This window comes from Homarus americanus, unplaced genomic scaffold (assembly GCF_018991925.1).
Source record: "Homarus americanus isolate GMGI-L3 unplaced genomic scaffold, GMGI_Hamer_2.0 scaffold40841, whole genome shotgun sequence".
Taxonomy (NCBI): Eukaryota; Metazoa; Arthropoda; class Malacostraca; order Decapoda; family Nephropidae; genus Homarus; species Homarus americanus.
This window is the reverse complement of record NW_024739413.1, coordinates 100,584-115,325: the sequence shown is the minus strand read 5'-3', so window position 1 is coordinate 115,325 and position 14,742 is coordinate 100,584. Positions and strand designations below refer to the sequence as shown.

At 41.5% G+C, this 14,742-nt stretch overlaps 1 protein-coding gene across 2 annotated transcripts; it reads left to right on the top strand.

Moving 5' to 3' along the window:
- The first annotated feature begins 10,795 nt into the window (after positions 1-10,795).
- LOC121874735 (adhesive plaque matrix protein-like) lies at positions 10,796-14,287 on the top strand. Of its 2 annotated transcripts, XR_006090477.1 has the most exons (4): positions 10,796-10,901; positions 12,412-12,603; positions 13,189-14,085; positions 14,149-14,287. XR_006090477.1 is itself a non-coding variant. In XM_042379013.1 (3 exons), exons 1-3 carry the CDS (start codon positions 10,890-10,892, stop codon positions 13,558-13,560), a joined length of 576 nt encoding a protein of 191 aa, XP_042234947.1. In that variant the 5' UTR covers positions 10,796-10,889; the 3' UTR covers positions 13,561-14,287. The 2 variants fall into 2 exon arrangements, 1 of the variants encoding a protein (XP_042234947.1); XM_042379013.1 differs by having other exon boundaries at positions 13,189-14,287.
- The last annotated feature ends 455 nt before the right edge of the window (positions 14,288-14,742 follow it).

The window sequence follows — 14,742 nt, the reverse complement described above, 5'->3', positions numbered from 1 at the left end:
TTAAGTCATCATACTCAAGAGTTTAAGTGATTATACTGAAGGAGTGAACAGAAAACGAAACAGCTATTCCTAATCAACTAAAATACTGAGAACATCTACAGTGCCTAACGATAATTACAACACTTACTCAGAATACAGACTAATGCGATTGTTATAACAGGTAAGAGAGGAACGAATGACTGTAATTGACTGTTCAGGCTGTATTGCTTTCATGTATTAATTTTCTTAGCTACAGATAGTCAATTTGTATCAAGTTTAATAGTAACGATTTTTTTTAAGAGGTTTAATTTCATATCTGGTTTTTGGGATGAAATAATATAATGTACTTGAGTTGAGGCTCATACTTGACTGCTTGAAATGCTCTCCAACCAGCCACAATGTTATCACGTGTATTCAGTGGTAATTAATTGCTATTAATTCAGCTTAGGGAGGCAGTGAGGGGCTGTTATTATTAGGTCCACACACACACACACACACACACACACACACACACACACACACACACACACACAGAGGAAGAATTAAAGAGTTACTGAAGAAGAATATGGATTAGCATACGTGACGGTTCTAGCATAAAAAAAACACATTAAACATTATGCAAATTACCGAGACAAAATGGATGCAGTTAATTTCTCAGGAAAACACAGACAAGCTTGACGGTTTAATTGTGAAAACTTTTTTTATATAATCATACAACAAAATTATACAACACATTAAAATTATACAGTTTAAAATTGAGAGAGAGAGAGAGAGAGAGAGAGAGTGTGTACTATCTCCCAACGATAATGACACACACACACACACACACACACACACACACACACACACACACACACACACACACACACACACACACACACACACGATAGAAAATGTCGAGAACTGTAATGGGAGTTTTACGCGTGTTGTGCAATATGTAATGAAGGCGTCAGGTGGCCTGTATCCCCTCCCACTCCCTCCCCATTAGCGAGAGGGAGGGACCGAGGGAGGGTTGATGAGGGGATGCATTAGGTAGATGGGAGGGAAGGAGGGAGGGAGAGTAAGGAGATGGGTGGGGGGAGTGGCGAGGGAGGGAGGCAGAGATGGATGAGGTGGGTTGCAAGGAAGGGAGAGACAGGGAGAGAGTAAAGAAGAGAAAGAAAGCTCAGAAGATGGATGGAGGGAGGGGAAGGATGGGAAGAAGGAAGGGGAAGGAGAAAGATAGATTAGTTTACCTGAGACGTCAGTGTTGTGTGTGTGTTCTTTTCCAACAATTTTAACCAATGAATAATTTCGACAAGTAAAAAATAAAATGTTGTTACTCTTAATACATAAACGATTACGTAATACCACCCCACTTCGATCTAGAATACAGCTTGTGTAGTGATATCAATTTGTAATCTCTGTATTCTAACTATACCATTATTTCTGAATTACATAAACAAAACGATAAATAATACCAAGTGGTTAACGTTATGACAAGGCGCGTTATCACTCAGGCGGTTAATGTTAGGTTACGTAACCCCAAGACGTTAATGTTCCCCATATCGTAATGTTATTTATTCTCTTACATAACACTTACAAAAACCTAACGAACTGGAGACTCTTGGTTCATTTAAACTCAGGACAGACAGACAGACAGACAGACAGACAGACAGACAGACAGACAGACAGACACACACACACACACACTTCCTAGGAGACTTACACTTAATGTTTGCCATGCTTCTATCTATCTATCTATCTATCTATCTATCTATCTATCTATCGATCTATCTATCTATCTAAATGACTAACAGACAGACAGATAAACAGACAAATGCAATAACACACACGGTAGGCATCACTGGCATAAAAAAAAAGCCACCTCACTGAAAATAGCTACTAAAAGGGCCTTCATTTTTTCACTCAACTAAGTAATGGTCAACCAAATTGGGGTAATAACCAATTCCGCTTTGCACGACACGGCTGCCCACTCGTAATTAGAGGCCAAGCGGAGTACATTTTTTACCGCTGAATGAATCAACCTTTTCCGCTAGCTAGGTGATCACTCGTTACTTACACCACAAGAGATCACTCGTTACTTACACCACAACACCTAACAAAACTCTTGACTTTTCTAAAATGGGAAACAAAACTATAAAAGTGCATAATTATCATATTATATTAATCTTATTATTATTATTATTATTATTATTATTATTATTATTATTATTATTATTATTATCAAATTATTATGGTAAGAAACATACATTAATGATATTTTGTCTATCTCGTTAACTCACTTTATCTCTCTCTCCTCGTTGCCTCTTTCCCTTTTCTCCCTCAAGTTCTCTCGTTATCTCTCTAGCCACCCTTAACCTTCTCTCTTCACTTATCTCATTTTCACTATATCGTTCCACATTCAGACTTTTCTTTTCCTCCCTCACTGTTTTTCTCTTTCTCGTTGCATCTTTCTCTCATTTTCCCTTATTCTCGTTCATTACCTCCCGGGGCCTAGGGGGCGAAAAAATAAGAGTAAAAAGAAATTAAAAATATAAAAGAAAAAGATCATATTAATCTACACCACGAAGATGTCGGTAAACCAGCTTTTTGAAGTGAGACAGATTGTATGAGTATGGGAACACAGAAGAAGGCAGAGCATTCCACACTTTGGCTGTGTGAGGAAAGAAGAAGAAAGGAACAAGAAAATGAAATAAAGGAGAGAGAGAGGGGCGTGACATCCTCAGGCGTCCTCACCACAGCCACACCACAAGTCCATCACTCCCACCCGACCGGCAGCCTCACGAACCAAGCTAAATGACACACTGACCTAACCACCCACTGACAGCTTGAACGTTCCTCTGACTGACCTAACCACCCACAAACAGACTGAACGTTCAACTGACTGACCCAACCGCATACTGACAACATGAACGTTAAGTTGGTTAGACCAGGGTAAGATAGGTTAAGTTAGGTGACGTTAGTTTAAGTTAGGTTAGGTTAAATTGCGTTAGGTAAAGTTAAATTAGGTTAGATTAGGTTAGGTTAGATATCCCTCCTGATACTAATGTTCGGATATCGTATAACATTATCCCCAGTCAGCAGCGAAGTCCCCAGAGAAACTACTACTCATAGGCTGTAATCCGCCCTCCTCCCCCCCCCAAGGTATACAAAATCGGATATATATCAGGTATGAGGTAATATCCGCCACTTAATCTTACTTCCAGCCCTAAATCGTTCACGTATACCCAAGGGCCTTTGAGTGCGTGACAGCCCATCAATATTTTACCCGGGTAGGTGGCTATAAGGTGGGTAAGGCATAGGGACATGGCGCGTTTCCTCTATGCATGTAAGACTGACATGCGGTTTATATACAGTACTAAATACCATAATAAGTAGATCTGTCAAATTTCGATGGGGGATAGAGTCAAAGAATTCCACAAGGGGAGAAAGAGATGATTGATGAATCGGTTACTCTTTCTAGGGAGTTGTGGTAAGGCATTCACATCTCCCTGTCATCACGCCACAGCTACAATAATACATCCACTGAGTGTTCTGATGTGGTGACGTTACACCCCTCCCAACTGGATACAGCTGTCACACACACACACACACACACACACACACACACACACACACACACACACACACACACACACACACACACACACACACACACACACACACACACACTGATTTATAAATATCTACGTGAAAGTACAGGTTTACTTTTAATACTGCTGCATCTTTATTAATATAGCCTTAATATTATTATCTTTATTATTAGTTTTATATTTTGTATAATCGTGTATAAACTTTATATACTTTTATTATCTAGGTATACAGTATAGATATGATAATTCCCATATAATAACGATACTATTCTAAGTTACTTGTTTTTTCAATATATTTCACAGTTTTTTTTCAATATATTTTACTTTTTTTCAATATATTTCACATTAAGTCTTGCCGAGTCATCCCTGAGCCATAGAGCATCTGTGTATATATCGGTAATATATTCGTCAATCTAAGTACAGAAACATGAGAAAAATAATCCTGAATTAACTATTTTTTTTTCTAACTACATCAAAAGGATTGTTTTTGTGAGTGCATATTGACCATAATGGGCGAACACATACGGAACGAGTCGTACATGGTAGAGTGTGTGTGTGTGTGTGTGTGTGTGTGTGTGTGTGTGTGTGTGTGTGTGTGTGTGTGTGTGAAGTAACTGATTATTTATGTGAGATTTGAGGACAATACTTTCTAGCTCAGGTAAGGTAAGGTAAGGTAAAGAAGGGTAAGGTAAGGTAAGGTAAGGTAAGGTAAGGTAAGGTAAGGTAAGGCAAGGCAAGGCAAGGTTAAGATAAATTAAATTAAATCACAATCGAGACTGGCTGTGATATTCTGGCTTCTCGAACTAAACTGATATTAACAGAAAAAAGTCGTCAGGTTTTATGCTTGCGTTTGTTTGTTATTATAATTAACTCATTATTTTATCGATTACAAACTTGACATACACAGCTTAGGTTTCCCACGACATGTGATGACTCATAATGGGGAGAGAGAGAGAGAGAGAGAGAGAGAGAGAGAGAGAGAGAGAGAGAGAGAGAGAGAGAGAGAGAGAGAGAGAGAGAGACTAGTATGCTTGAATATTTGTGGTCACTGAACAATCTTTTAAAGTCGCGTCAGTCAGTCATTTCGTCTCTCTTCCTCACACTCTCTCTTGTGTACAGGTTGCGTGTTAAGTGTGTATACGAGGGCATGAGCACGTCTACGTACATGTTTAAGTGACGTGTGTGTGTGTGTGTGTGTGCCAGACAGGTAGATGGCTCTCTCCAACAGGTGTGTTGTGGCGGGGGACGGGCGTGGCTGTGAGCCCTTCACTTCCTGTCATCCACTTGTCCATCCCTCCTCTTCTCCTAACACAGCCTTCCTTCCATCCATCCATCAGTATTGCCACACACACACACACACCTCCCTCACCCTCCACTGCCATATGCTGTATAAGAAACGTTCACAATCCTTCTAACCATCACCATCATCTGCCTTCCTCCTTACATTCATTACGTCTTTTTACTCACTATGTTTCTCTCGGGAGGGGGAGATCTCTGGCATATCTAATCACCCTCCCACACTGTTATATTTCGCAATGGCTAACCAATATTAACTCCTTGCAGGTAGATAGTCTCTGATGGGGGGAGGTGTTTCAGGTGTTACTGCTACTAGCGTGTAACTCCCAGTGATCCCATATATCGAGTAAGCACCTGTGGTTTAAGCTACCGGGAACCACCAATGTCACCTGAGTGCGTCACAGTGACACATCAAGGTCCTGTATTATGATGATGATGATGATGATGAGGGTAGCAAAACAACAACACACACGTCACTACAATGTACTGCTGCCCCACATGTTCAGGTGTACAGGGACTAACAAAACAACAGAGTAGCCAGGGTGTTATTCTTCTCTGTATTTTCTGTGATGCTTCCTGTGCTAATTTATCTGCCCTTTTCGTACATTAAAGATGCAAATGTACACTGACTAAAACAGAGGACAAACTGGCATTAATACGCAAAAGGGAAAAAATACACAGGTAATAAAAGTGCCTTTGAAGAGACTAATTACCACTTCAGGTAAATTTAAGAAGGAAAAAATTATAATTCTATTGAACAATTTTCGTTTTAGGAAATCAAGTCATTAATCCCATCATCATTTTGAAGGTAAGTTTTACGGGGTCGTTGGTCAAGTGACGAGCGCTCACACCAGAGACCCACGAGCCCTGGACACCCACGAGCCCCGGACACCCACGAGCCCCGGACACCCACGAGCCCCGGACACCCATGAGCCCTGGACACCCACGAGCCCCGGACACCAACGAGCCCTGGACACCCACGAGCTCCATCCACTCAACTCCATCGTGCTGAGCCGACTCGCTAAATTAACACTATTTGTTAAGTGACAACAGAAGGAGTTAATTGTTGTGTAAACGACCATCCTCTCCTCTGGTAATTATTTCCTACCGATACTCGACGAGGTCATTCACTCACTCTCACCATCATCGTCATCTGCCTTGCTGCTCTAATTACTGTATCTCGTTGTTGTGTTCGGAATTGGGACACCACAGAACCCAAGGTCCTAAAATATCTTAAATTCCTTAACTAAACAACCTCTAACAACTAATATGTGCATTCTACCTTATTCACGCCTCTTTTAAATGAACTTTTCTTCATTAACCTACCAAAGACTTTTATGTAAACTGTATCGTGTATCACCAGGGTGGATCTTAGCGAGGACAAACATCAAATACGTAAGTTTTATATTTATTTATCTAATAATTTTTCCCTTTAACCTTTTAGTAGTACACCTACTGTATGTTCCATAACCATTAACCTACCAACAGGTAAGACAAGTCATCAACGTCACCCAGTACGGTAATGAGGAGGTAATTAGCGTGACCTTTTCATCAACAGCATCACCTTATTAACACTATGTCATTCTCTACACAAACTTTAGGGGACCACAATCTGACGGAGGTACAGACGGAGTAATGGTTACCCACCTCTATATAACCCTCGTTACAGGTGCTCATAATAACACAATGGCTCGCCCTTGACTCGTGAACTTGGCCTTTACGAGGTCATATTAAGGCTTCAAAGTTGACCCGATGTTGTTTTTGTAACGTGTGTGTGTGTGTGTGTGTGTGTCATGACAACTCCGGAATGACATTGATTTAAAGGCCCATCCACCTATCCCTCTACACACCCATCTATCCATCTACTTATACATCATTCTACCCATCTATCTATTTCTCCATCCATCCACCTATCTATCCGCCCACTCTTCTCTCTAGCCCTCCATCCACCTGTATAAAGCCTCATTAACAAAATATAATCCTCACTTCATAATACTGGACTAAATAAGACCCTTCCTATACCCGCCTACCTGGAATAATTAACCAGCAATAATAAATATGCCAGCATGGATTATTATTTACCTTCCAACTTACAAAAACAACCACCCAAATTATTACCCGGAATTATAAAATAACTAAAATATGACCTGTACCTGGAATGAATCACTAACTAAAATATTACCTGTACCTGGAATGAATTACTAACTAAAATATCACCTGGACTTGAGTCACTGTCGAGATAAATTACACTTCCAGCACTGATAACCCACACCCTATTACAGAGAGGCAGTTTCCAGGTACAGTATTTCCAAACCACAAAGTGCTACCCAGGCTTTGTATCGACGTTATCCCTCTAGTCTTCAAACAACTTTCCTTTCCCCTAAAAGCCAATAACACAAATGGAAGGTAATCTAGCCAACTCATATCTCGCCTTCAATTGACTGCTTTAACACACACACACACTCCACCTTGGACAACACCTCTCATGATGTTGCTGCTGTTGCTGTTGTTGCTGCTTTAGTGTGTTGTGGTGCTTCAACGGCTAGAGGGTATTGAAGCATTGTTTATTGAGTCTTAGTTTCTGTTGTGGTTTAAAGTGATTCAGTGGACAGGGCCTTGAAGTATCGTTCATCTACAACATTTCAATATTGTAACAATGGGTAAAACATCTACAACATCTCGGACAACAGATAACTCATCTACAAAAGGTAACTCATTTACTACAACAGGTAACGCATCTACTCCAACAGGCAACTCATCTACTCCAACAGGTAACTCATCTACTCCAACAGGTAACTAATCTACAACAACAGGTAACACATCTACAACAGGAAACTCATCTACAGCACATAAGCTCCAGGCCGTTTTCAGCCAAGTTATTTCAAAGTTAATTACCAGAGAAATTCACCACTCACTCGCCTGTCAGTCTAAACTCTCAACCTTTGATTCTAATGCAGTTTGAAGTTACTTGTTTATACACACTCGCGTCACGACACAAACAACGCCACTGACTTTCATGACCTGACTGATGGATAATTTTAATTGGAAGAAAAAAAAAATTCAAGAATATAAATGCCTAAGGAACAAAACTTCAAGTGATATTGTAACTAACGATGTCACTATGGCCACTGAAGATTGGGTCCAGGTTAGGAATTAATTAAATAAATAAATAAATAAACAAGAATCTGAGAGGCTAGATTTAAACCTTACGAGGATGATGGTTTAACAAGATAATGGTTTAAGTATTAAAGGATGATAATTTACTAACTCAAGGATGATATTTAATCTAGTAATAATTATGATGATGATGATTTTTTGACAAGATTAATGGTTTAATCATTCTAACACACACACACACACCATCTACAACTAATGCATTCACTCACTCAAATGTACTCATTAAGCCACTTATTCACGCCCTCACAAACGCACTAACGCCCTTACTCACGCTCCCTACACCATCAAGGGTCAGACAACAGACGACCAGGTAGTGAACTTGTCTTGTCGTGACCACACACTGAGGCTCCTCGCGATGGGCAGCTTTCACCCTTTTCCCAGATTCAATACCACACCACCCACGGCCCACCCATGCCTATATACTGTATCAACAATGCCCACGCACCTCCCATCCAGGCCCATAGTTTTCACCTCCGCCCACAGTCTTAACCACGCCCACGCTGCTCCACCCACACCTACACCATCCTATCTATACTCATGCTGTCTTTTATATATTTTGACTATTACTTTAATTAGCAATATTATTATTATTATTATTGTTATTACTTTATTCATATTTCATCGGTTGTATTGCAATAAACCTTACTGTCACCATTAACTTTATTATTACAATTATTATTATTAATAATCATCATCACTATTACCATTATGAAAGCATTATCATTTGATGCTTCAAGCTAGTTATTTTCAAGCTGATACCGAGCAGTGTTCCGGGTCGTTGGGGTGACAGGTCGTGTGAGTGTATAGGTCGTGTGAGTGTATAGGTCGTGTGAGTGTATAGGTCGTGTGAGTGTATAGGTCGTGACTCACACAGGAGGCGAAATGAGTCAATGTTGAACCACGAGTTACAGGTTACTCTTGAGTGTTAATACCTAAACTTTCCCCGCCGACCATCGTCTACACACACACACACTTACACTCCCTCACTCCACATCCAGAGGCCCACAAACCCTAACAGTCTGCATATAATCCTACATATATACTTAGTTTACTCTCTCTCTCTCTCTCTCTCTCTCTCTCTCTCTGACCATAATTAAATTCACCGTGGTTAATCGTACAGAGAAGTCTCGCCACGTTGTCACTCGCTGGAAGTTAGGTTAGGTAAGTTCCTCGAGAATTACTCACTTCTCGGCCATAGTGAGAGACAGCGTCACGAAATTTGTCTGTAGGATTTAATAAATTTGCCCTGAGTCTGTCATCGTTTTCTTTGGCAGGTGTGAGCTACCATGGATGATGAAATGTTAGTGTTTATGTTGTTAAAATACGACGGCAGTTTACTATTATTCCTAGAGTCAGTTTCATAAGGCTCATGCCAGAGACTCCAAGAGAGGTGGTACATACACAGGCGCTATAGTAGGCTTATATATATTTTTGTCAACGCTAATGGACTAAGGTAATGTGTCCTCTGAAGAATAATGCTACTAAGTAACCTATATTCAAGCTAAGTAAGATAATATGTAGGGTGAGGGAAGGTTGTAAGAGGGAAGGGGACTCCATAATCAGGATGATAGATGAATGAAGGAAACTATAGAGGTTCGACTATGGGAGCTCCCACGTTATCAGGGGCGGAATGATAGGGAACGGTGTGTGTTGTGGTCACGGTTAAAGAGAGAGTAGGGGTGGGTGATAGGATGAACTTAATTAACAAAATAACCATGGAAACAGCAGCAGAATAGAGGTAGTGAAGATATGGGTCGTCTCCTATAGAGGGATGACGTAGAGGAAGTAAGGGACAGATGTGATGAGTAACTTTATGTAACTTTGTGTAATAGTGATAAGCAGGTCTGGAGAGCACCGTATGATAGGAGGGAGCAGTGAGGGGAGAGAGACAGACGGTGTATAGCGAGGACTGAGGTGAGGTGATATATATATATACCGATATATCACGAACAGTATTGGTAGTATAAAAAGGGATCTGAGGGGAGGGGAGAGATGACGGACGAGTAGAGAGAAGTAAGTAGCAGGACAGTGAGAGTGAAGGTCTTGTTAGCTAGGGTGAGTAAGCTCTCATGTTCACTCACCGTGATGTTGACTCAACAGGCTGTCAGGAAACTGCTTCACGTGTAACAACAAACTGCTCCACCTCCACTATCATTCATAACCACCAGGTCTCTTAAGAACAGTATAGTTCCTATTCACATATTTTAGTATTCCACAACGGTTATTAACCTCAATACTTATTCTTAAAAGCATAAAAAACTCGGCTTTATTAATTCATCCTTCTGTGTATCGTTTCAGTAACTAATCATACAATTACTCTTAAAATAAATATGTCTGTTGCCTATAGACGACTGCGAAGTAATACACCAATACCACAATTACTCCTACTGTACTATGAATGTACAGTACATAAGGTATTTAGAGGACACTCCTGAGCCAAGAATCAGAAGAAATGTTGTGCGTCATGAAGGCACTGCAGGTAATCAAGATATTTGTTGTGCATCACAAACATAACAAGTAATGCTGGTCTTGTGAGACACCGTGACAACAAACGCGGCATAACAGAAAGTGTGTCATCAGGTGACTACCAAATGAAGTCAGGCCATCTGTTTCTAACCACTGGCTCTTCCTGCCGCTGTTCCTCCTGTTATTGCCGCTGTCGTCCTCCTGCCACAGCTGCTCCTCGCCCCTGCTGTCGTGTCCCCCGTGCGTCGTCGTGGACACTTTCAGACGTAGAGGTATATAAGGGGGACACCTACCCGGTGGGACATCATTCACCCGCTGCTCGGCCATCGCCACGCACACACACACAGCGCGGACTCCATACTCGTATTCCTCAACATGAACCTCAAGGTAAGACACAGGGTTCTCGCTGGTCTCCCTCTTAATATTCCAACTTAAATACACACAAAAGTTTTCACTGTCAATCCTCACGAACGACCTTCAGATGTCACTGTCTGACCTAAACACGTATGCTACAGCCAGTACCCAATAACTGGTCATTAACCAACAGCTCCTTAACAACATAAAAAAAAACCCGCCCACACTCCATCCCCCCACAAATCTACAAAGACCAAATAGTCATTAAAATTTCCAGGTCGTTTATTATTCCAAGAGTAAATAATTCGTGTTTAATAACAACATTTGACTCCGGCAGCTCAGACTCTGGCCACTCATTCAACAATAATCACTTGCAAAAATAATTTATTTCCTTTTTCAACTCATTATAGAAGTCTGTATCAATCAGAATTTTATAAAGAAAAATTCCGTCTTAGAATTAATAAACATAACATAATGAGTTATTATAATCCTGCTCGAGTGCCATTAGGTATTAATATGCGTATTTCTATAAAGCTTCTAATACACCTTTTAAATTGATTGGGAAAACCCGGACATGTACCTGGTATCATAAATCGTACAAGACAGAACTAGACCAAGGTGTTGTGCAGTGTATGTTAACTACTCTACTCGGACGGTGTATGTAACAAGAGGCAGTGTAAAGGACAAGGGGTATACGTCACCTGTATTTATCATCAAACTTTGCAAGGTGAATTAATAATAATCAAGTCAGGTCTCGAGACATGCCAGATGGTCTCAGGAACACCACGAGACAAGTCACTCAATAATATATTTACGTTAATACAAGATCATTGTTTACGCCGCGTGCATTGAGTGGCGGTGTATTTCGAGGTCTTACTGTGAGTGTTTAGCTGTGATCACACCTTAAACTTTCCTGGCCCTGCTTAACGACGGTGAATTCTCAGAGTCTCGTACATCTTTCCCTTAACTGGAGATGCAAGAACGTATTTAAATTGTGGTTCCCAAACCTGACGACCCGTAAGAAGCAAGGTGGAAACAGCACACTGTAGACTAAGCCTGATTTCGGAACACAAGGAGGTAGTGTGGCCGGCATAACATTCCATTGCCTTCACTTCCTCAAATGCAAAGATAAGTACTCGGTCAAAGCTGGGTAGACGATAGGAAGCGGTGCCATGGGCTTTAACCAGCGACCCTCAGAACAGGAGGCGAACGCTGTGTCCACTTGGCCACCGCACCCAGTAATAAACCTCTTAAAAACCTTCGATGCTAAAGCACAATAAAACAATATAACGTCAACAGGAGATTTCCGTTAACCAGGTGTAGTAATAATCGACTCTGTATCCTCAAGTGTTCAAATTATTATTATAAAATTTTAAGGTACCATTAAAAGACCATTTATCCCAAGTTGTACCAAGCTCCATTAAAATATAAATGGGGGAAACCGCTGCCTCCCCCACTGTATGTAAGTGGTGGCTGCAGCGCTTTTAAACACCTGTCACAAACTCACACACATGTCAGCTTTCTGCCTCTCTCTCTTCCTCAGGTTTGTCTGGTAGCAGCTGTGTTGGGCGTGGCCTCTGCCGGGCCCCTCCCCCAGCCTGACGACGCCCCTTCTGCCTACGGCCCGTACTCCGCCCCACATCCTGAGGAACCCTCGTACGAGCCCCCTTCTTCCTACCCTGCCCGCTACCAGGAGGAACCCTCGTACGCCCCCCACCCACAGACCTACGAGGAGGTGAGTGTGACCAACCCTCATACACAGCCTCCTACCCCTAGTTGTTATGATCTATAGAGGTAATCATACAAGTAACGTATACAGTAGTAGTAGTAGTAGTAGTAGTAGTAGTAATAATAATAATAATAATAATAATAATAATAATAATAATAATAATAATAATTAGACATCAGTTGAATGGCAGATAGTGAGTAATATGATGGACAAGATTAACCAATAAGATGACAAAAGTACAGGGTCATGTAATGTTTATAACTGCAAGTGATTGGTTCAGTGGGACGTGCATTGGATACTCAATATATGCTTTAAGTATGATGAGTGAAGACGTAACAATTATGCAGAAAAATGAGGAACAACACCTTGAACGATAAATAATAATAATAATAATAATAATAATAATAATAATAATAATAATAATAATAATAGAAAATGGAATATAAAAAAATCACAAAGAACATCAGGATTCTTACAGATTCTTGTGTTCGTTAGAGTTAGGTAAGGTTTTAAGATACCCTGATACCAGCTGCCTCATGACGACTAGTATATTCAATTTAATCATTAATTACCACGTTCCTCCACCTTCAGGATCCACCCAAGCCATACGCCTTTGAATACGGCGTGAACGACGGCTACTCCGGCGCCAACTACGGCCACAACGAAAACTCTGACGGGCAGGAGGTGGTCGGGTCCTACCAGGTGGACCTCCCCGACGGCCGCACCCAGATTGTCTCCTACAAGGCCGACCACTACAATGGCTTCCAGGCCCAAGTCGAGTACAAGGGTGAGGCCCAGTACCCCGAAACTCAAGAATACCAGCCAGGATACCCAGCACCATCATACCCCGCCCCAGCACCATCATACCCCGCCCCATCACCTTCATACTCACCCCAAGAGCCAGTCTATGATGCCCCAGTTCAGTCATACCCTGAGGAGCCAGCTCCAGTCGAGTATAACTAAAGGGGTATGCGACTCGCCACTCCGATATACCCACATTAAAAGGACCCGTCTATAAAGTTCCTACCCCGATTGAGTATAACGAAGAATATACAAAACGTCCCTCCGATATAACCCATACCTGGCACCCTCCTAGAAGCACGCTCTGGTCGAGTATAACTTGAAGTATCCCAACAACTCATCAACCCCACCAATGGCTGGCCACTAGACCTAACCACGAACAAGACGTAGGTGGACGGCCGATCAATGGCAGCTCAATGTGTGGCCTTAGGCACCCCTACCCTCCACCCCCTCCTCACGTAGAGTAACTTTCCCCAGGAGGACCAATGCCCAATAAGGGTTACCCCCCTAAAGATCACTTCATCATGAGGATCACTTGTCCATGACAACCGCTTCCTCGTGAGGATCAACACCCCATAAGGACCGCTGCTTCACGTGGGTCACGACCCAATGAGGATCACTGCTCAATAAGGACTCCAGGTATAGTTCAATACTACGGGATCACCTCACTCAGGATTACTTCCTTGTGTGGATCACTTACCCAAGAGGATCACTTCTCCAAAAGGATTACTTCCCCACGAGAACTCCCAGGTGGATCACTTCCCCCAAGAGGACTCCCCCTCCCCAGGTGGACACATCTCGCAGGTCGAGGCCACCACTAGTCACTATAAGATTGTTGTTTGTGCCATCCTGCACTCCACCGTAATAACACATACATGTCTGCATAAAACACGGTGTTTTATTGTGTCCTGTGTGTGTGTGTGTGTGTGTGTGTGTGTGTGTGTGTGTGTGTGTGTACCAGTTCTATCTAAACTTAATGCAATTTCTAAAATACAAATATAAACAGAAAAGGTCTGAATACTAATAATAATTAAACAGACAAACAAAAAGGAAAATGAACAGAAAATTAAAAATATGTGCACAACTTTAAAGGCGAAAAATAGTCAACGACATTGCCTCCTCCTACACCAGTACGTTGTGTCCACACTGCCCCAAGCGAGTCGTAAGGCTTATGATTTTCCACTTTTAATGAACTATTCACATGAAATACGGAACAGATATACAATCACGTTTCATCATCAGCAATTATCATCCTTACTCTTCAACTCCAAAAACATTACTTAACCCTATGGCTACGTTGACTTAATCCCACGAGTACAATGACTTAACCGCTGAGTACTCATC